At 40.8% G+C, this 24,253-nt stretch overlaps 1 protein-coding gene across 1 annotated transcript in view; it reads right to left on the bottom strand.

Moving 5' to 3' along the window:
- The window catches only part of SLX4IP (SLX4 interacting protein), a 144,140-nt gene that overhangs the window by 12,113 nt on the left and 107,774 nt on the right, over nucleotides 1–24,253 (bottom strand). Inside the window, 2 exon segments of the mRNA XM_019549114.1 lie at nucleotides 5,631–5,719; nucleotides 12,783–12,860. Of these exon segments, the coding sequence (XP_019404659.1) occupies nucleotides 5,631–5,719; nucleotides 12,783–12,860 (167 nt within the window).

The following is a 24,253-nucleotide window of genomic DNA, read 5'->3' as shown; positions in this document are numbered from 1 at the left end:
AGCTAACTGCCATACTTTGTTTTGCTTCTTTTCACACACGTTTTCTTCTGCTTTGCTTACAGTCTAACACATGTTCTTGAGTGTGCTGAACACGCCCCACATCTTAAAATGTTGCTAATTAGTTTCCTTCAAAAGGTATAGAACGCAAAGATACTTCAATTGTCAAGAACAAAGTTGGACCTAGTTGGGCCTAAACCAAAAACCTTGGATGAATTATTTTTAGGCTTGGGAGAAATTGATTTTTAAAAAAATTCTGATAACAATAGCCATTGTTAAACACTTATTTTGATTTTTATTGATTTAAATTTATTTGTGGGGGAGAGCCTCAGTTGAACTGCCCACACACTGCTTCTTTGGTAGTGGCTTGGGCAGCCACTGCCAGAGCTGGGGGTCATGCTAGTAAGGCTGTGCTGGGAGGGGGGGTGGTTGGAGGGGCAGGGCTGTTGGCAACCAGGAGCTCAGTGCTGCCAGCCACAGCTCTGCAAGAGCTTGGCCCATGTGTGCGCATCTGCACATATGTATGCGTGTGTGTGCACACCTGCATGTCTGCATGCATGTCTTTCTCCAGGGAAACTTGCCGCAAGTACATCTGGTACTGGAACAGCCCCATAGCAGGTGAGGCCCTTCCCTTGCTTTTTCCTGGTGAGCCCCCACTGCAGCAGCTGGATTTCCCCTGTGTGCCTGTCCAAGGTCCAGCTTGTCCTTTGCCAACCTGGAGCAGTACCAGAGCAGCAGCTTGGGCTCTGTTGTCTTCTCCACACCCCGTGGGCCTGACTGGGAGCCGGGACTTTCTCTGCTGCTGGGGCACAGCTCTGGCCTTTTCCCACTCCTACTTCATGTGGGTTCCGCAGCCAGGAACCTTAGTCACAGTTGGCGTGTGTGTGCGCGCACACACACATATGTGTACAACACTCTTACCCCAGATTTCCTAACCCCTGTCCTGGATTTTTTTCTTACCTTTACTTTTGATGATTACCGATGGAAATATTTTCCCGTTTGTCTCTGAGTGTGCAGCACAGTCAATGTTTATCGATATTTAGCAATAAATGTCAAATCCTGCCAAGCCTAATAATTCACCATCTTGGCAAATATAAGGGAAAGCATAACAGAAGCCTAAAACAAGCTGGTTAAAGCATAAAGAACAAAAAGAATTGAAGCTAAGTACAGGAGCAAAAGAGCTGCGGTTGAGTGCCAGAGATGAACAACAGGAACATGCCCATATCAGGTTGAGGCAAAAATCATCCAATAGAATGAGAGGGAAGGGCTTCAGGCCTAGGTATCATTGCACCAGATAAGGAATGAAAACTTCAATGAAAGCATAAACACTGAAAAGAAGTAAAAGTAAAGGAATTTAAAACCCTGAGGGAGTTAAAAGCATTGGTAGTGGTGAACACTAAAAAGTGTTGATACCTCACAATTTAAATACACAGGACATTATTTTTATAAACCAGATTCCTCAAACAATGAGAAAGAAGGTATGAATGAGGTGGTGAAGCAGTGAAAAGAGCTGGGAAGTAGTACATCTGAATATCTAACTTCAGACTAAGCAGAAAAGAACAGATGCTTGTAGCAATGAGGAGAAACATCAACTCAAAACACAGGAACATGCAGTGGTGCAGATTTTATAATGAAAACACTGCACAAATAGGCTTTGCCATCTTTGAATTAATCCAGACAAGCTTTTGTTATAAAACAATTAAAGTTGCTACACATGTCTGACAAACTCATGCTCTTGCTATCTGAAGGGTTTGTGATTCAGGGCAATGTAAATGTCCAATGAACAAGGCATAGTCCAACAGCCTTTCAGGGAGTGTGACATGTCATAGGTATGCATGTTGCTTGAGTCTGCTAGAACTGCTAAGGGCAAGTTCTCTATTTTATTCTGTACTAGTCATGCCAGAAGCCTGTAGTTACAGTATTGTTCACCTATCTGTCATCTACTTCCAAGCCATCTGATGCATCCACTAGTTGCCCTTCAACAATGATGTCTTTTACCTGCTCCCTGAGGGAGTTTGGCCAGAATGCAGGATACCTCATTAGAGATTACGTACAAACAAGACTTTGATTTTCATAGTTGAAGTGACACAGATAAAAAAGTCTTTTTCCTTTGCCTCCTTCTGTAATATATTTGGGTCCTTGTCCATATGAGTGCTCTTATATTGTTCCAGAGATATTTGTAGTAGCCATTTTGATCTAGAGGCATAGGCAGCCAAAAGTCTTTTATTAAACCAACTCAATAGTTGCCAAAAAAAAAAAGTTTATTTGCAAACTTTTAGGCCCAAACACCCTTCTCATCAGGCAAACAAAGGGTGTTTGGGTATGAAGCTTACAAATAACAATATTATTTTTTTGCAACTATTCAGTTGCTCTATTAAAATATATCACCTCCACCCCAATAGTTTTATCTGTCTTTTATTGTTCGGTCTTCTTGGTGAACTGCAGAGACAGCAATGAACCTTGTGTTAAGCAAGTATAAAACGTCTCAAAATATTGAGATTCCTATTTTCATTTACTGAGATTTCTATTTTGAGGGTGTCAGCTATATGAAACAGCAGCTTAGGATGACTCATCAGGATCTGGTTCAGGTGTTGAGTCGACAACCTCTCTGAGAGAAGGCTATAATGGATTTTTTGCATAGGATGAAAAATGCTGGTCAGGCGGCTCAAAGACCTGCCTGTTTTTCATTTTCAAAATGTTTTTTCTTTTCCTGTCAGAGCAGCAGCCTAATTTGGATAGGAAGAACTATGTCTTCATAGCTGGTAAGAATGAAATCAGCCCATAGTATCCCAGAAAGAGATTACCAGTATGGTCAATAAGACATTCTCTGGGTAAGGCTAGATCTGGTAAGGCTGATAAGGTGACTGCCATGCTCAAGGCTCACAAGTTGGCGGTCAAAAATGAGTATCCTTAGTTTGATGAAAAAGATCCCCATTTTATCTGTTTGATTGCTGGGCCAAAGGTTCTCTGTTTCATGATGAAGAGAAGGGGAAAGAGGGTAAACTTCAGCCAGTGGACACATACTCATTTGCAAAGTAGTAATACTGTATAGTATGCTCTCGGGCAAGTGTGTCAGAGCTGTCTTCTCTAATAGGGCACTGGCACTCTGGCACTCTTAATGCTGGTGCTGTGGCATTTCAATTAATGTAACATTAATGCTGGTGCCAAAGTCAGCTGCTGCCAACATTGACAAGCGCAGAAACCGAGGACATCAGATCATTTCCACACCAAGATAGAAATTAAACTAGTATCAGCTGCTCCGCTGTATTTGCAGGTTTAGCATGTCATTCCAAAAAGAAACTAAAGTTTCAGATTTCCCTTGTGAGAAGAGGTAGATCAGTGTCAGGAATTGTATATTTGCTGAGTATTAACCGTAACTAACTAAAGGAAAACTGGACAAAAGAAGTAAATGTCCATAAAGGGTAGTAGGCACTGCTTATTCCATCTTGCTATTATGGGTAACAAGAGAAAAAGTGAGGGGCAGTTGGGGTCACACTGCCTTTTCTGTATTTGGATGAGGAAGCATTCAGCACAGGTTCAACCCCAATGCTGCTACAGATTCTGATCACGTGCACAAAAGGGGCACGTATACCTAGAACAGGACATACTCAAGGAAGTCCATACTCTATTTCTCTACAAACCTGATGACTACTACACACTTGAGACCACACATCATAAGCTTAACTTGCTTTCTGTCGAGTACTTTTTTTACTAAGCTACCACACTATAAACATACCAGGTCTATTTCCCCCCTTGATCTCCCTATTCCCTAGTGAATAGAGAACCTCCCCAGGTTCTCTCCCTATCCTCTGTGTTCACCTGCATAGCTCTAAAATACATACTTTTCTTTCCTTTTCCTTGTATTTCAGTGCTCTTTCATGTCCCTGTCAAGCAAAAATGACCCTTAATCCTAAACATTTCTTATTAAAAAAAACTACCTATATCTTGGAGGCTGCTGAGGAAACATCTACTGAGCAGGACTGCAGCAAGTTACTGGTAAGAAATCTAAGTCCTCCTAGTTTGAAAGTTTAAATTTCTCTAAAAAGCAACAAATAAAATCTCCCCTTGTTTTCTGATCATCTTACATGTGATTCTTAAGTTGAGAAAAGAGGGTAGAAAAAGTACTTCCCTCAAACGTATTGTGATTATTTCAGATAATTATTACAGTGTTAAATTAAAACAAAGCTAACAAAACTTGACCATCCGTTCAGGTGCCTGACTTTTAAATAATGAACTTTACAGCTGAAAGACTTGATCTGTTTGTGAGTAAAATTACTCACAGGCTTAATTTTTTGCAGGATAAGTGTGTTTCCATTACAGATATGTGCACGTGTGGGCTAACATTCTATTACCCCTTGTGTGCCTACATGGCAGTTTTCCAGATATAAGTGGAATTTTTGGCACTTATGAATAATTTGCAATTCTATTACCCAAGCAGTGTGAATGAATAAGGAATCACATAGCTACTATCAATGCTCAATAGGCTATGCACTGGCTAGACAGGTAAGTAGCTGCCTACGTATGTACATAGGCCAGGCGTGTGTAAGTAACAAAACCCTGCCTGGCAAAAACCCAGGAGTAATGGATGGGTGCATGGAGATGGAAGGAAGATTCAAGGGGGAGGATGATGAGGATAACCCTCACACATTATTTTCTTGAAGCTGACAAATCTGGATCTAAACTACTTTTCCTCTATCCTAAGAAATATGCAATAATTAATTTCCCAGCCACTACATTTTTCAGTCAAAATGCACAGTAAAATACTCTCAATTTAAGGAGCCCAAGTGCTTTTTAAAAACCAGTGCAAGAGTAGTATATTTTACCTAGATAACAAGTATTTCAAAACCAACTTCTTCTGTTTCTTTCTAAGGAACTGAAACTTATTTTTAGACTAATCCTTGACATTCATCAATTTTGGGATCAAAATGTAAAAAAAAATAAAGAAACTGTGCCTGATGCAAAAAAATCTTAAGTGATTAAAATGAATATTTGTTTCCTTAACCAGAATATAACACTATCAATCTTAGTAAAACATATACAGACCTTAAAGTGTAATCCTGACACTCACCACCAGCACAGAAGGAGTTTGCATGCTATAAAACAGGCCACCTGGGTCAACGTTAGTACTCATGAGACAATCAGTGGTTAACTGCAGTATAAAATTCATAAGCCTCTGACCCTGATAAAGCCTTCAAGATGAAATATATAGGCAATAATTTTACTGGTAATTACCTACCCCAGCAATACCTCTTTACCCAGAACTTTATAGTGGACAATTTTTTCCAGCAATGCCAGCACTGACCCTTGTGAATTGTTTTACAGAGCACATAGGCTAACAAAATACGCGAAACAAATAAAAAAATGAATCCCTATAAATCTTAGTATCTGCCAACACAAAAAGTTTTTAAGGCTAAGGTATTAAAAATGGCTGCCTACAGTTAGGGCCCCCAAATCTACCTGTACATTCCTACACAACTGTCCTCATTTTAAAAAAGAATATCTTGTCCAAAATGTTTAGGTGATACTTTTAACATGATAACATGATGAGCAAGCAAATGACTAAATCCACATAAAAGCGTATTTCCCTCCAGTGAACAGTAAACAAGAGTACCTCAACACTTCTGCATACATACCAGTGCCCCATTTTCACTTGTCCAAGGGCTGGGATTAGATTCAAGTCTACTGGCACAGACCATAAGTCTTTCTGGAAAGACATGCAGCTCTAAATAAAATAACAAAAGCCAATACATGTATTTTGGGTATATAATATAGAATTTACAATGGCAACATGTACTACATTTTGTCAATCAGAATGGTTTATATTTTTAAATGCACAATAATGTATTTCCTAACAGCCTTTTTGAATTCCCTTACTCCCCCCCCTCTTTCACCCCTTATTGCCACAGTAAGAATAATACAGTTATCAATAGGGCAGGGTAAGCTCAGTTTTCCAGAAGACATGCTGGACTGTAAATCTGAACTCCTGGTAAATTATGGTATGGAATCTATAGACACATCCCCTCAGAATTATTTCCTTTGCATTAGTCTGATGATTTTTTTTAATCTTAAATATTTTGAGTTATCTTTATAACATAAACAGTATATTCTATCAAAGTGATGTAAAAATATGACAAATGGAAAACACTCTTCAGTCTACCAGAGATTGTTTTAAAGTCTCTAGTCTAGACAATTAAAGATGGGTGCTATTGCCGAATTACATATTAGACTCAGAATAATTCCTTACAGAGTCCCCAGACCTTAATAAACAACAACAAAATATGTTCATATAAGATTAAAATGGGCTCAGAAATGAAAAAAGTGACATAACTCAATTAGTGACATATTAATCCTACAAAAAGTGGGAGAGGCGTGCTTGGCTGTTTTAACAATATGAGGGATAAAGAGGGACCCTCAGCTAGGACTCACCTGAGAAACTGATAGACTTTAATATTGCTTATATTTTAAAAACAACGAGCCACAATGCTCTGCCTTTGTTGAAAGGAGAAGAGACAGGTATAAGAACACTGTGAAGCTGATCGTACAGAGATCCCTGAAGAACATGTAATCCAAAGGAAGTGAGCATGGAGGGCTTTACAGAAATTCCTAATGACAACGGAGCCTGCCAATGGCTGCCTCTCCAAAGACTACACTGTTTCTCCAGTGTACCCTGGAGTAACCATCTGACAAGTACTCCATGGCTGCTACATAGGAACTTAGTAAGAAATAATACAGTGTCAAAGAGCATTAACCCCCAGTAGGAGTAAGATATCTATAAGGAAAGGAAGTTAACCTTTGGCTGGATCCTATCACACACCACCACATTTACAGACCTCCAAGCTGGAAGCCTCTAGGGAGAAGGGAAAGTAGAGCTAAGGGACAGTATTTCTGACACTCTGCACAGGCAGGCAGTTGAGCCTGCAGAGGGATTGCTGGTCATCTCAAATGATAAGCATTCTGACAGGTGTGTTATTTCAGCTTTAACTAAAAAAAAAAGGGCCCATTGGGGTGAGCAACAACTGCTATATGCAGGACTCTATTCAGATGATCTCTAGTATGCAATCCTTGTTTCTAAAATAATGGCTTTATGTTGCATAAAAAATGTTGAGACCAAAGTGTTTATAGTTCTGAAAAATATATTTATTACAGTGCAGCTAGACTAAATAGGACAAGAAAAACATGTAGGCTCCTATCTTGCAATGACCATGTGTGAGAAGCAGCTCACAGCAGGATCAGGGCCTTAGGATTTCTTTTGGCACTGTTGTAATAAGTTTTATTACCTGCTTTCACTGTTATAGTTTGCAAGATTGTTCTCTTGCCGATTATCAAAATAAATTCGTCTTTAGATTGAAATACATCTTGGAAAACTCCAATGCAGCTTGGATGTAAACCAGAGAAAAATGTTGATATAAAGCCCATTATTACAAACTACTTTAATATTTCAAAACAGCCAAGAAAAAGTACACGTTTACTGAAATATTTAAAATGAATACTCTAATCTTTTTACTCTATGTGAGGTTAGAGTAAACAAGTCATTATTTTTAGCAGAGGAGATAAGTTCATAAACATAATAAATAAATCCCTATAAAATGTAAGAAACATTAAAAAGACGATAATTCAAGTAGTTAATTTTTAATGCCATTTAGTTGACTGACTTTATTTTCCTTTTAATTTAAAAGATCAACTGAAAGGGCAGTGATTGTTATGGTTCCTTTTTTATTGTTGTTGGCAGAACAGGATTGATGTCACTTCCTTACAAAGCATCTTTGGCTTGAGAAAGCATGAAATGTAATTGACCTAATGATATCACCCCTTGAAGTCTTTTTTCTAGCACTGGGCTAAATGAAAGCTTTTTCTTGCATACACTTGTAACATATAGCTGATGTCACGAGACAGTCAAGTAATAATAACGCAACTCTCGACACAACCTGTGGTTGATTCACCCTGCAGAGGGTTCATGTTGAGTGTCATTATAAATGTACAAAATCTTTTATGGCTGAACTGATTGACCTGGGAAAGGGAGTAAACAATTTTAGAATCCAGTGAAAAACCACATACCCAAGTGTGGTTCTTCCTGAAAGAAAAAGAAAGCAAAAACAAAAAAGAACAAAAATCTTTGGCAACAACCAGGGCAGTTTGCAGGCAGTTTGCCATCCCCCTCTTTGAAGGGGAGCCTTTAAGGTAAGTTCTTTCTTTAATTAAGAGCAACTAACCTACATATATTTAATGTAAGCATCTAAAATTCGGCAGTTAGACCAATACTTAAGACCCTTGTTTAACTAGAGTCTATAGTGAAGAAGCAGGTTGGCAGGGAAAACAGGACCTTTTAAGACCAAGGAGCAGTGATTCCTAAGGAAGGTCTCCTTCTAAAGAGGGCAGGAAGAGAGAGGCAGCAGATTAAAAGACCCAGAAAGATGGCTGGAGGATGTTGCAATGTCAGTGCCACTGCCACTACCAGCTCTTCTTCTGTTTGCACCTCTGAGGTATCTGTTAGGGCAGGACCACTCACCATTGAGGCTTCCACACAGTTCCTGGTTTGGTGCTGTGGAGACTGTGGCTTCCACTGACAGCCAGGTGAAGGAGTCCTTGCCATGTGATTGGTGCCTTCTGGTGGTGTCCCTCAGGGAGTGGGCAAAAGAGCTTCAGGAGGTGGCAAGGCTCTGAAGCATTCTCCACCATGAGGACTTCATCACTTAAATGCTGGAGGAGACCTCTACAGCTGTGGAGGAAGAACTGCCAGAGGCAGTGACAGAGAAGGAAGAGGACATGGATTCCCAGGGAGGGAGATGGAACCTGGAATCTTGAGACCTCTGCCAGCAAGCAGTAGGCTGTATCTCCAGCAGTTTGCCTGGAGAATAGATATGGAGCCCTAACAACAGAGGGGGAGAAGAAGAAGCCAGTTCTGCTTGCGGAAGAGGCCAGGTCAAGCATCCCCAAAGTTGGGAGGATCGAGACCGCTGCCATGAAGAGTGACGGGCAGTGGTGGCTGGAGACTCCTTTCTGCAGGGGATGGATGTGTCTATCTGGTGGTCTGACCTGTTGTCTTGGGAGGTCTGATATTTGCCCAGAGCCCAAATCTGAGATGTCATGGAAGTATTACCGAAACTCATCTGGCCCTCTGACTACTCAACCATGTGGGCACCCATGACACTGCCGGGGGGGAACCTGTAGAGATTAAAAGTAATTACAGGGCTCTAGGTGCAAGGGTGAAGAGGGCAGGGTCTCAGCTGGTCTTCTCAAACCTTCTGGTCAAGGGGAAGGGCGCAGGCAGGAGTGGACACATTCTGTAGATCAATGCATGACTGTAAGGATGGTATCACCAGTGGGGCTTTGGGTTCTTTGACCACAGGATGTTGTTTCAAAAAGAAGGATTGTTAGGAAGAGACAGGATCCACATGATGAAGAGAGGGGATGGAGACCAAAGCCCTCAGGTAACTGGAGAACAGGGTGACCTGGAGGAGGCACAAGCAGGAAGGGGCAACCAGGGAGGCCTTCTCATTGCTCCTGAGAAAGTAGGGAAATTGGCTAGTTACCTCAGGTGTCTCTACAAAAAAGCACAGAGCTAGGAAATGAGCAGGAAGAATTGAAAGTCCTCATGCAGTCAAGGAACTATGACGTGACTGGAATAACAGAGACTTGGTGGGAGAGCTTGCATGACTGAAGTACTCTCATGGATGGATACAAACTGTTCAGGAAGGACAGGCAGGGGAGAAGAGGAGGAGCAGTAGCTCTTTATGTAAAAGAGATGTGTGACTGCTCAGACCTCCAGTATGAAACTGGAGACAGGCCTGCTGAAAGTCTCTGGGTTAGGGTCAGAGGGGAGAGCAATAAGGGTGATGTTGTGGTGGGTATAGACTACCAGACCAGGAGGATGAAGTGGATGAGGCTTTCTTCAAACAGCTAGTGGAAAATCCTGGTTCTCACAGGGGATTTCAGTCACCCTGACATCTGCTGGGAGAGCAATACAGCAATGCACAGGCAAACCACGAAGTTTCTGGAAAGTGCTGGGGACAGCTTCCTGGTGCAAATGCTGGAGAGGCCAACTAGGGTCCATGCTCGTCCTGAATTGCTGCTCACAAACAGGGAAGAATTGGTGGGGAGTGTAGAAGTGGACAGCAACTTAGACAGAAGCAACCGTAGGATGACTGAGTTTATGATCCTGAGAAAAGGAAGGAAGAAGAGCAACAAAGTAAGAACCCTGGACTTAAAAAACAACAACAACAACAAAAAGACAAATTCGCACTCAGAGAACTGATGAGCAGCAATGACAGATTTACAGTCAGTGAGGCTCTGTGCTCAAGCAAGATGCAGGGCCCTGCCTCCCACCCCACTGCACATCTGCAGGGGAATTAGCACGGCACACCGGCCGCAGGGGAGGGACAGTGGCCGGAATTTCCAGCTGGAACAACTGAAGAAGCCCACAACCCGCTGGGTGGGTGGAAGGGCCATAAACAAAATGCGGGAGGCTCTCCAGCCAGATGCTGGGTTCCCCCACACCTCAGGCAGTGGTGGTGGGGCTCTGTTGTTGGGGGGCCCTGTGCCACCACACTGTTTGTTTCATGGTAAATCTGCTACTGATGGACAGGATCACCTGGGAGGCCATTCTGAGGGGGAAGGGAGTCCAGGAGAGCTGGCTGTATTTTAAAGAAATCTTGAGAAGGACAGGGGGGGAGGGTTCAGGCATGAACCATCCTGCTGCATAGGAAGACTAGCAAGTATGACAGAAGACTAGCTTAGCTTAGCAGGGAACTCTTCAGTAAGCTACACCACAAAAAGGAAGCTTACAAGAAGTAGAAACTTGAACAAATAACTAGGGAAGAGTATAAGAACATTACTTAGACATACAGGGATGAAATCAGGAAGGCCAAAGCGCAAATGGAGTTGCAGCTAGCAAGGTACGTGAAGAGTAACAAGAACAGTTTCTATAAGTATGTCAACAACAAGAGGAAGGTCAGGCAGAGTGTGGGTCCCTTACTAAATGGGGAGGCAGCCTAGTGACAGATGATGCAGAAAGGACTGAAGTACTGAAATGCTTTTTTACCTCAATCTTCACTGGCAAAGTCAACTCCTAGACTACTGTATCTGGTAGCACAGTTTGGGGAGGAGATGAGCATCCAACAGTGGTGAAAGAACAGGTTAGAGACTATGTAAAAATCCTGGACTTTTACAAGTCCATGGGGCTAGATGATACGCACCTGACAGTGCTGAGTGAGTTGGTTGATGTGACAGCAAAACTGCTGGCCATTCTCTTTGAAAACTCATGGTGATCAAGAGAGGTCCCAGATCATTGGAAAAGGGCAAATATAGTGCCTGTATTTCAGAAAGGGAATAGGAAGATCTGGGAAAGTACAGACCAACCAGCCTCACCTCAATCCCTGGAGAAATCATGGAGCAGATCCTCAAGGAATCTTTTTCTAAGTAAGTGGAAGAAAAGAAGGTGATTAGGAACAGCATAGATTTACCAAGGGCAAGTCATACCTGACCAACCTGATTGCCTTCTATGATGAGATGACTGGCTCTGTGGATGGGGAGGGAGAGCAGTGGACATGCTATACCCTGACTTCACCAAGGCTTCTGATAATCTCCCACAGTATTCTTGCAAGCAGGTTAAGGAAGTATGGGTTGAATGAAGAGACTGTGAGGTGGAGAGAAAACTGGCTGGATCATCAGGCTCAGACGGTAGTAATCAATGACTTAATGTCTAGTTGGCAGTATCAAGTGCAGTCAGTGTTCCAGGGGTTGGTTTTGTTCAAGATCTTCATCAATGAACTGAAACATGGGATGGAATGCACCCTCAGCAAGTTTTCAGATGACACCAAGCTGGAGGGTACAGTGGATACACTGGAGGGCAGAGCTAGGATTCAGAGAAACCTAGATAAATTGGAGAATTGGACCAAAAGAAATCTCATGAAGTTCAGTAAGAACAAGTGCAAAGTTCTGCAATTAGATTGGAACAATCCCATGCACCAGTACAGGCTGGAGACCAACTGGCTAAGCAGCAGCTCTGCAGAAAAGGACCTCAGAGTTACAGTGGACAATAAGCTGAAGGTAAGCCAACAGTGTGACCTTGTTGCCAAGAAAGCTAACGGCATACCTGGCTGCATTAGTAGGAGCATTGCCAGCAGATCAAGGGAAGTGATTTTTCCCCTGTATTTCAGACTTGTGAGGCCATATCTGGAGTACTATGTCCAGTTTGGGGGCCTCCACTACAGAAAGGATGTGGACAAACTGGAAAGAGTCCAGCAGAGGGCAGTGAAAATGGTGAGGGGCGGGGGCACATGACTTATGAGAGGCAGGGTTTATTTAGTCTGGAGAAGAGAAGACAAAGTGGGGATTTAATAGCAGTCTTCAACTACCTGAAGTGGGGGGTCCAACGAGGATAGAGCAGGACTGTTCTCAGTGGTGGCCAATAACAAAACAAGGAACAATGGTCTCAAGTTGCAGTAAGGGAAGTTTAGGTTAGATATTAGGAAAAGCTTTCTTATGAGGAGGGTAGTAAAACACTGGAACAAGTTACCCAAAGAAGTTGTGTAATCTCCATCCTCAGAGGTTTTTACAACCCAGCTAGACAAAAGCCTTGGCTAGGATGATCTAGTTGGGGATGGTCCAGCTTTGAGCAGAAGGTTGGACTAGATGGCCTCCTGAGGTCCCTTCCAACCCTAATTTTCTATGATTCTGTGAAAAACACCTGAAGTGAATCAAGATAACAGAAACATTGTTTTTATATTCCCTTTTTTTCTCTTATTTGTGAAAACTGCTACACAAATAAATAAGAACTGACTGCTTACCACGATACTGGTCTTCTGCAACACAACGCAGATTCACCCATCTTTTCATAAAGTAGGCTGTGATATGAAAACTAGCACCTGAAACAAAGTAATGTGATAAGTATAAGGGTATTTGAGCTTTTTATCTCAAAATTTTAGATCTCCTAAGATAATCATCTGATTACTTGGTGAAAAAGAAGCTTCAGATATACGTGGCTCCAAAAGGAACATATTTAAATAAGAAACTATTTAAAATTAAGACTAAAATGACTGATGTCCAGCAGAAGGACAGGCAGTTTAAACCAGACCAGTTATGTTAACCAATCATAGAAATTATTTTCCATTAAGTCACTGTCCACATAAGGTGTCTGTCTGGCAGCCACAGCCCTGAAGAAAGACCCTACTGATCCTGATAAATGTTAATCATCTGAAAACCTATCAACTTTATAAGATAATGCTAACGTGAATGATTCTGTGGTTAAGGTACTAGAGCACAACTCAGGAAACCCCTGCCACTTTCTACTCCATCAAACTCCCCAAAACACTGGACAGGTCATTTAAGCTTAGATCCACAAAAGGTATGCAGATACCTAATTGTTACTGAAATCAATGGAAGTTAGTTACGCAAATACGAGTTAGGTGCCAAACTACCTTTGTAACTCACGATCTATGTGCCTAAGTTCATTCTTTAGAATGGGGATAATCCTCTCCCCTTCCTTAAGGTGATGTTGCAGGGTTAAACTGACTACCTTCTGTCAGGTGTTCCCAGTGTATCTGAATAAGTGGCATGGAAAAGCTTAAAATTCAATATTATTATCACTTTCATATCATACCAAAAGACTCCAAAAGTTGCAAGAAAAGATGTAGGACCAAAAATCCCCATTCCATTTTTAGCCAGTAGAGCCAGTTGAGTCATGAAGGCATAAGTTGGCCCCTCACTTTATGGGTACCTCTGCATTTGCATTCCTTCCTGAGCACTACAGTCCAGAGTTTCTCAATGTTCAAAAGACTTCCTGAAACTCCTCTTGGAGTGGAGTTCTACCACACCGCCATCAGATTCATTTGCCAGGATGTGACAAGTTAACCACCCCTTAAAAATGATGCACGCTTGAGGAAACTTTGGATGTGGTCCATCACCTTTATTAATTGCCTATTTACAGAACATGATTAAAGAAAATTATTGTTAGCTACTGTTAGTTTGGCACCCACCATCTTTTTGACACACTGCTAGTAAGGTTAGACAAATCAAAGATTATAGGACATTGAGCTTTATATAAACAGTTGGTACTGTGACAGTACTATCAATGCCTTCTACTGTGAACGCAATAATACTAGAACAGAGTAATGTTCGTAAAAATGTGACTCTTCATACATGTTTCTGAATGGAGAAAATGGATAGGTAAATAAGACGACCTCTCCTTCAGACTGCATCTAAAACATTAAACATGCACGGCATATCTGCTGGGCAGTTTTCTTTTGATTAAAATGTCAAACAAAAAGGTGAAAATCTTTTGCTTTTTTCACTGAAAAACACAGTATTTCATTTCTGAATGGAATCAGAGTGGCATGCGCATTTGTTTATTTTCCTGGATGTTCTGGTGTTCTGCAAGACGTAAGTGTTTAATCATATGTGACTAACTGCCTGAGCAAATCAAAACCTTTGATTTATATGGTGTAGGCTCTTTGGAGTAAGAAACAAAATAAACCCCACTCACAATCAAAAACAGATCTACGATATTATTATCTTGGTTGTCCTTTAGCCTTTTGCTAGTGCATGATTTCAAGTTGTCTTATGCTGCTGACAGATGATTTGGAAATCAGACATTGTTTAATAGAGGTCTATAGTTTTAACCCCTTCACTGACTTTTCCATGATGAAACCTTGCTTCCTGCTCAAAAGTGATTGATACAGGGCTCCATGGGAAGCTCAATCAAATACCATTCTACTTACTGATCTATCACCCGGGGTTGCCTTGAAGTCTGTACTCTACCATTCTGTCCTGTAGCTCTCAAAGTCTTACTATACCACTTACATCAAGGTTGTCCAACTCATCTTGCATCCCAGGAAGGTCTAGACCATGGGGCTCCTTACAGGTTGGATTTGTACTGCAGGGCTCCTTATGAGATTGATCTGGCCTAGTGCCAGGGGCGGCAGCAGTGGGGCAAGCAGCCACAAGCGAGGTACATTCTTGCTATGGCAGAAAGATGCAAGTGGTACTGGGCCAGGTGGTTGTAGAGCAGCTGATGGCTGTGTCACACAGCCTTTGCTTGCCTCTCTGCCACCAACTGTCTGGCCCTACAGGGCCCTGGACTCTGCAGCAGGCCATGCCAACAACTAGTCATGCCTCTAAATTTTTAGCTCAGTGGAAGGCCAATTAGAATCCTTTCTTTTAAACCAAATCTAAACTATATAAATTACTGAATCGACAGCTCTAGGCACTGACCTCCTATTTCCATGCTCATAAGCTTTGTGGATATAAGAGAAAAGACACCATCAGCTGTGCCTGACCAAGCTGTCCCCACACTGCTTCTCCCGAATGCATCAAGCCTGAATTGAGAGAGGCTGACTTACAGCAAGACAGAAGTCCAGTCTTCATAACCATCTACTTGGTATTTCAACCAAAAATGCCAATGATTGCTAACTGTGGTCAAGGTTTGATGATGCAGGTATCTAGAGAGTGTAATATATTTTAACACAACATTAGACTGAAGACTTCTGACCTGCTCCATTCAATAATGCAACAAAACCAAAACACTGCTCTGCCAAAGGCAGCTGATAACTGAGTTTTGCTACAATGCTACCAATACTGCACTGTTCTTTTTCTGTTTTTTCCAAGTGAAAAATCCTGAGAAATCTCCCCATTTCCTACATAACAAGGTATAAAATGAAGACATGTGGCTGTTTCTTCCCATTTGAAGAATCTGTGCATTTTACAGACTTCACCATGTAAATTACCAACAGAAAATCAGACAGGCCTTTTCAAATCTACCATAAATAAAGCAAAATCTAAACTACTGTTAGTGTCATTATTTTTCATTATTTTGAAATTATACGTGTAAATCGTCATAACTACATTAAAACAAAAATCACAGAAACAATGGAAACCAGAATGTGACTGAATAAATGCAGTCCTACAGAAATGCTGCAGTTTCATTTAAGCTGTAATGTGCTCCAGTGAGTAATGTATTTTAAGGGAGTGGTAATTTGCCCTGCTTGTCATATTTCACAGTCCCAGGACACTGAGAGGAAATATCAGACATTGAGTTTTTACTGTAAAACTATCCAACAACACTTGTTTTCCAAAGGAGTTACAGCCAAGTTGACTTGAGCTTCCCCAAGGCTGCCAAGAAGAGTCTGTGGTACAGTGTATAACAGTGGAAAGCCCTCTCCCACGGCTATTAGAGACCATTCATCTGGGAGCCTGGGAAAATGCCTTTGAGCTGCTGAGTTATCTGGAGTAGCCTGGCAGGTGTTCACTTCTCAGCAAAATCTGGCACCTGCATGGCTCTGTTACTGAATTCAGCAACCCTTCTCCAAAACCACAAGACAGGCCTAAGAAGGCCTATTGCCCCCAAAACATTTTCATACCTGACACTCCTACATTTTTGACTATACAGCTTTTTCTTGCTGCCTTCTAAAACATTAATTTTTCTCACAGGCTGACAGATTATTTTGGACTAAAACTCCCCTTACAATTTAAAAGTACAAAATTTTTATCTTGTATGCACTAAATGATTTAAAATATAAACATGAACTTGTCATATTGAATGAGGAAATAGATGTACAAGGTTTGTCAATTCAGTACATTAGACTGTTTCAAAGATTAAATGAGCAAAATAAGAAGTGTGAATACTGCATATAATGCATATGAATCACACAGATAAAACCGTAGTATTAAAATGATTCCAGTATTTAAGGTTTTAATTTTTCAGTATACTATAGATATGTTATTACATGGCTTTTAGTGAGGTTTAATTTATTAGTAGTTATTTCCTTTGTATTATTCACTTTCAAGCTACTGAGAGACTGAAGAAGCATTTTTATTCTAAATCTAAACCTATTTTAGGGTTCTTGTAACTTTCCAAAAAAAGGGTTTTGCAAGTTTATTCTCAGCCAAAAATTGAACTATTTTCTAAGACCTCAGTAAAATTTCTGTTGTTGGTTCTGAAATAGACATGAATGGAAAAAAACACTGATTATAATCTGGTAAGAAGTAATTCATGTTCTGTTTTGTTATCAGAAAAACAAAAATGGTTTGTTTTTAATACTTCAAACACAAGGAGGATGCATTCTTTGGCGAAGTCTGAGCATAATAATTGGAAACTGTATGTGAATACAGCATATTGTGCACAAGAAACCCTGCAAATTCCTCTCTTCTGGTCATTTAAATCATTCAGTTGCTTACTTGGATCAAATTACAGGCATTTGCAGCCATGCTCTCTAGAGCAGTGATCTCCAAAGTGGGGTGCACGCAATCCATTGGGGTGCAGGAAGAAAATATTAGAACTTCTATTTCTGTAAATATTGGGGGTGCACGTTCAAAATTTTTTACTGATAGGGGTGCGCGGTCAAAAAAGTTTGGAGACCACTGTTCTAGAGAACACAAAATTCAAATCTAGTATGGTAGGCCAGGAAGTGGTTCTCTGTGAAGGCAATCACCAAGACTTGATGAGAATTTTCTGGTACTCTGTAGGGTATATAAATTCTCTGACACAGACAGAAGTTACACAAAAGTTAGTGCTGGCTGTGCAGCCTAATGACTATATGGACAAATAAATTCACTGAGTTAGACCCTCACCTGATACAAATTGTTACAGGGACGGTAATAGCTTGTGACAACTCAAACCAAATGAGCTCTGCCCTGCTGGTAGCTTTTTCCTTCACAAAACCCAGTTTTCAGTTGTCTCACCTTCCTGCATATTCTTTAAAACTTTTTTTTATAGATGTTTACATACAAGTACACAGATATATGCGAATATAAAATTACCCAAGTAGAGTATGCAGGTTTTAAATACAGGATACATATAAGAACAGTGGTTCTCAATCTTTTTTAGACTTAAGGCACACAGTGCTGTAGCAACAAAGTTTGGCACCCAGGGCAAAGCCCACAGCAGCAAACCGCCCTCGCCCTCACCCTGCACACTTATCTGGGGGGCACACGCCCCCGCATGCTTGTGCATGCAGCAGCAGGAGATGCCCATCCCCGTGCCCCCCAAATGAGCTGCTCGTGGCTCTGTCCCATGCCCACACCCTGGCTGGGCAGCGTCTGCTGGGATCCCTTTGCTTCAGCACCCAGGGCAGTCGCCCTGCTCGCCACCCCGCTTGCTATGGCACTGAAGGTACACCTCCTTAGACTCAAGGTATTCCTCAGAAAATCCAACCTCTTCACTTTCGCTCTTTTTTTTTTGACTACAGAAAAATAATGCAGCGATTCTTCTGTTGCAAAAACCTCAGAAAGATCACAACAGGTCAGAATATTGTCTTGTTTGAGTGGATTACTATTTAAAATCTTTGTATTTATCTTATGAATCATGTGTAGGTGTTTGCACACCTTTATTAAGTGACACCCTGGTTGAGAATACCTGATAGAGACTGTAGCACTGGTTCACAAACATTTGGGTGTAGCACTGAACTACCTAAGAATATAAATCTTCCTACATATTTTCTCTGCGTGTGCACATTTGGGAGGTAGGAATAGGACAGCCAAGGAAATCAAGCTCAAAATACTACATCAATGCAATGTTACAGATGAGATGTTCTGTGCCCGAAAGTCAGAAAATTCCCTTTTATGGTTCACTGAGGCCCCTGGCAGACGTTACACTTAAGATCTGATTAACCAGTTAATCGCATCTTAAGTAGTAACCCAGTCATATGTTCATGTAATTAATGGCACAATAACATGGAATATGCCACTAAGGTATTACACATATGTATAACAACTTTGTGGCTGCTTTCTATCATGCCTTAAATTGAATATGTAAAAGGACTCCAATATATTCCTGAGGCTGGAAGCACACTGGAGTAAAGGGCCTTGATGTGCTCTGGCAGCTGGGACCACCTATCAGCTGACTGATGCTCCAAACCTGGGGCACCCTAGGCACCTGGCTTGCTACTTGCTCCATCTACACCAGCGATAGGACATGTTTGGGATCTGACCTCTGATTCCATAATTGTGCCTCCTGCCATGCACAAGCAGCATGGCAAGAGGCACAGTTGTTGGGATCATGGATCAGATCCCATCATGCCTTTAACTCTGTGTCAGCAGCCGTAGCCACTACTATACAGGCATGTGATATGTATATAAGATCTGATCCTGCAGACATATGAGCATGTGAATAATCTTACTCTTGCAAGTAGACCTAGTCCTCTCCGGATGTCTTGTCAAATTAAACATAAAATAGTCAAAATTACTTAATTTTTTTACTTTGCTCCCCCTTTATTCATCATTGTTAATAAAAGTACACTCTTTCCTGTCAGCTGAATTTTCCCTTACACACACAGGCCACATGCCACCTCTCTTCTTTTCCTTCCATAGCAGAACTCAATTCTGAATTTTATTTTTTGGCACAAAATGTTACATCTCTTGTAAAGACTCTCTTAATCTCCCCTCTGTACTATTACAATCTCCTCCTCTTTGGCTTCTCAAACACCCACCATGCATGACCTCTTAATTCATGAAAAAACACAACTATGATTCTTTTTTTTTGGTCAATTGCTTTGATCATTTCAGCACTCCGTTAGCTTCCACTCTCCTCAATGTCAGATTCAAGATTCTTATTCTGACCTTAAAGGAACTTCACACCTCAGACCCTACCTCCTTATCCATGACTCTTGTTACTGTTATCTGCTACCATGTTAGTTTCACCTACCTTTTTACTGGTTCTCTGCAAAAATGCGTTCATATATTTTCCATGCCACCAACATACATGAAACACCCTTCTGGAACTTATGTAGACTATTAGCCTCTCTTCAAGACTTATTTCTGCTACAATGCCTACAGCAAATCAGGCAAAGTATAACTGGCTGGGCTTTGAAACAGCTGAGGAAAGTCAATTTTTGTTCATTTCAAAGGAATATAGAGATATCTGTAATTCCCTCCTTCTTTCCCTGCCTTTCATATGTCTCTTTTCCTCTCCTGTTCTAATCCTGGAAATTAAGTATGCACAATTTTACTCCAGAGATTTTTCTAGCAGACTATGAGACTGTGACACTGGCTACTTACAGGGCCTGTAAAAATCACAAAGTAAACAAACCAAAAAAAGGAGTCTTTTGGTTATGGTTATTTTAAGGATGGCTGTTTAAAAAAAAGATGGGGGGGAAGAGAAGATGAAGGTATGACTTTAAGTTGGTATGTACTACTAAGAACACTCATCTGTCACACATGCCATTCACATTTTGGAGCCAGTGAGAAACAGTAAAACTGACCAAAATGGGGAAAAAACATTCTGTTTCTACTGGCCAAACTTAATGAAGTGCTACAAAGCAGGCTGACGGAGCAGCAGTGGATAGTATATTGCAAGTGAAAAAAAGAGTTTGGTATGAATAAATTAGAATATGAACAAATTTACTTTTAAACTTTTATACATACATACATATTACATATATATATAGAATATTTCAAAGTTTGGCACCCAGGGCAAAGCCCACAATGGCAGCCCGCCCTCACCCCACATGAATGCGCACACACACACACACACACTCTCTCTCTCTATATATAATATACATATGTGTGTGTGTGTGTGTGTGTGTGTGTGTAATATATATTCTAATATAATAAAGGGCTTAGTCTGTCTGTGTGTTCATAACACTTTTGGGCAACTGCGCATGCACCGCTGAAAGGGCCAGCAGCGATTGGCTGCGGGGGCTCTGCCTCCTCAGGCAGGGAGGGAGCTGCCGCCACCTCAGGAAGAGAGGCGGGAGCCCTACTGCTCTGTGGGAGAAGGTGGAGGCAGGTGGGCTGGGGGGAGGGAGGAACTGCTGCTGCTGCTGCCACCTCCTCCAGTGGAGGGAAGCCCCGCTGCTCTGTGGGAGGAGGTGGAGGCTGGAGGCCAGGCGGTTGGGAGGAAGCTGCAGCAGCTGCTGTCCCCTCAGGTGGAGGGAAGCCCCATTGCTCCATGGGAGGAGACAGAGGAGGGTGGGTTGTGGGGAGCCACCTTCAATTCCTCAGGCAGAGGAAAGCCCCACTGCTCTGCACGAGGAGGACAAGGAGAGCAGGTGTGCAGTAGGGTGGCACTGCTGCCACCTCTTCAAGCAGGGGAGAAGCTCCGTTGTTCCATGGAAGGAGGGAACCGCTGAACCAGAGGCTGGAGGAGGTGGCAGCAGCACCATATACATGGCCGGCCCCAAAGGGTGAGCAGGGAGCGGGGGGAGCCGGGGGCATGTAAACACTCCCTGAAACACTCCATCATTCATGATGGGCAACTAGCTAGTGTGTGTGTGCATACACACACACATGCATACATATATATACATATACACATATATATACACATACACACGTGTGTGTGTGTGTGTGTGTGTAATTTTATGTCCTATGTAAGATTTTAATTTGATACTCTCCTTTAAAACAGAAAAGAGAAAACATTTTTTCTCACTAGAAGAGTTTAAGCAAGCCAAATGCATTTTTGTCTAAAAACTGTTGCACAAGCACTTTCCCCAGGCAATGACCTTGCATTCCATGTTTCAGTCCAAGGAAAGGTTTACGGTTTAAATAATCTCAAGACAGAATTCATAGGGCAAGTGCTTAAAACTGGAGCATAATCACAAACACTAAGTTAATTATGTATAATTTTCAAAGCAAGACTACCTTTGTTGGTTTCAGTTAAAACTTGCAAAGAAGAACATTTTATTCAGCACCTGCAAGGCATCAGAAACCATAAATTCAGCAGGGGTAAAAGTGAAGATTCAAGCCCTTGCGCTGCTCCCACAAAAGAAAAAAATAAAGACCCAAATTGTTGTCTATACTTAAATCCAATTACAACTCATCCATATAACAACACCCAAATGTCTTAGTTGTATTAACCAGTAATGCTAGGTACCCTGCTGTGGAAACTAGTTAGTCCACTGAATTCAGTGCAGCTTCACCAGTTTTCCCCAGGATAAGGAGCTGGACTACACTGAACTGTGATACTATGCAAAAGTGATTTTTTCTTTCCCTTTTTACAATCTTATCTAAGGAGAAAAAGTACAGCTGATACAGAAGGGAGGAGGTACTACATACAGAAGTTTGAAGCTGAAACAAGTCAAACAAATGTCAGTATTATACCAGCTCAAACACACTTTTTATATTGTAACTTACATTTAAAATTCCTCTTTTCAGTATGGCCATAAGTTACTACTGTGAACCTGACATTGGCACCTGCAACAGAACCTAAATACTTCTCAATTAAAAAGATAGTGAAAAAGATCCTGCAAATATGAGATTATTTACTTCATCCTTTCCCCCCAAAATCTAGTTGGTCGAGTTAAATGTCTTTGTTTCAAATGGATTTGATTTAATGACATTTTTTAAAAACAAGTGTTTTTCTCTGAATATTTTTAATGATAAAGTGAGTTACATTTTATTTGCATTTATGACACTGATAAAATTCACTAAATTCAATTAGTGTGTCCAGATAAAATTCACTAAATTCAATTAGTGTGTCCAGAAAGGATCCACAAAATTGTCTGTTTTTTTTCAGTTTTCAGGTGAAATGCCTTGCCATTTACTGTAGTGCTACTTGGACTAAATTTTAGTCATTTACTTTCTTCAATAAATTATTTTACAAATTAAGGCCCTGACCTGCAAAGACTTATACAGGCATTTTATATTGAAAGTAGCCCTTCTGTAGTCAAGGTGAATATTTACATATGTAAAAGCACATGTATAAATCTGGGTATGATGTGGCCCTGAAATACATAAACATGGCAGGCTGCCTCAGTCCTTCCCATGCAAACATACATGATGGCAATCGCATAAGTAATCCCATTAAGCTTTTCACATGAATAAAGAAAATGTACCTGTTTCTGCAGGACTGGGGTCCTTAGTCTTTATTTCAGTCAACCCTTCAACCAAGCAAACACATAATTTCTAAATACAGGTTACATGACAAATAAGGAACAGAAACAAGTAAGAACACAATGTTCCTGTATCAAAAACTTTACATGTTTTCTCTACATCTGTCATGTGACAATGCAGTTTAAGAAAAAGAGAACACTAAGCAAAATGTTGTATATTATGACAATATCAAAATTAAGAGCTACTACTCATCTGTCAAACATGTAAAAAGTCCCTGAAGCTGGCTTTTGTTACAGTGAAAGCAACAAGAGCTTTGACATTCAACATGCATTGCTACAAGAATTTTCTTCTTTTTTAAAACTGTTCTCCTCGGGATGATGGCTTAGTACCATGTTTTGGCTGGTACTCGTAAGAACAGAAAGGGTTAAAGATGTGTAAAACAGATTTTCTCACAGTTTAGTGACAGCAAAACACCACATTTAGGAAACCAGACAGCTAGAGGGTCAAAACATTACACTTCCAGGTCAAACTTCTGGTTGCAATTAAGTAAAACGCCTCCAAGCATTTCTAGGGTAATCATATTTCTTTCAGTTTTCTTTTTAAACCCTACTCTCTCACTTACATTGTAACCACAACACTTTTAGTCTCTAGCAACATTTAACTCAAGTGTACCTGAGGACTTTCGAGGAACTTGACATTTCATTTTACTGTAAAAAAGCAAACTCTCAATTTTTCCATCCATCTCATTTAGTGAGAAGCTGAGCTAGTTTAAGAAATGAGTTAAGTTAATTAGAGATATTTATATTGAAAAGAACCCACAAAACTGAACTCTAGTCAATTTAAAAATAAGTTTTAAATGTTTTTTTCCAGAAATCACATGGCCTACTTTTGCCTTCCTCTAGTGCTTGTAGTTTTATAGTCATATATTCCCTACTTTCATAAAATATTTTTCTCTGCCTTGTGACTGGGTGAAAGGCCTCCTCAAACAACCATAGACACTGACTAATAACTCTATCCTACAAACACACACACATTAACTTTTTACTCAGAAAAATTGCATTAGCAGTTTTGATTTCATGAGCTGTTAATGTACTTTCACTGTATTTTCTCTGTAAAAGAGCATCTCTTGCCTTAACTTTTCAAACTTGTTTACATTTCACTAGCAAAATGTTAACAAAGATTTTGTTTAAATAAAAAGGATTATAAGAGATTTTTATCACAGGGAAAGAGGGGAAAAAAGAGGTATGCATTATGGCCTAAGTGGGAATGATATTCTCAAAATAATGAGAAAATGAGAAAGACTGCCTGAAATGGGCCAATAGAAGAGTTGTGTATGGGTGAAAGAACATAGTCTTTGTTAATAGGAAATCTGTCAAATCTTCCTGGGGAAGATTTTAGAAAAATTTATTAAGGAGGCCATCCTTGAGGGACTGGCCCAGGCTAACATTCTAAGGGATAGCCAGCACGGGTTTGTTGCGGGTAGGTCTTGTTTGAC

The sequence above is a fragment of the Crocodylus porosus genome, unplaced genomic scaffold, assembly GCF_001723895.1.
Source record: "Crocodylus porosus isolate Cpor-Errol unplaced genomic scaffold, CroPor_comp1, whole genome shotgun sequence".
NCBI lineage: Eukaryota > Metazoa > Chordata > Crocodylia > Crocodylidae > Crocodylus > Crocodylus porosus.
This window is presented reverse-complemented; position numbering and strand designations above follow the sequence as displayed.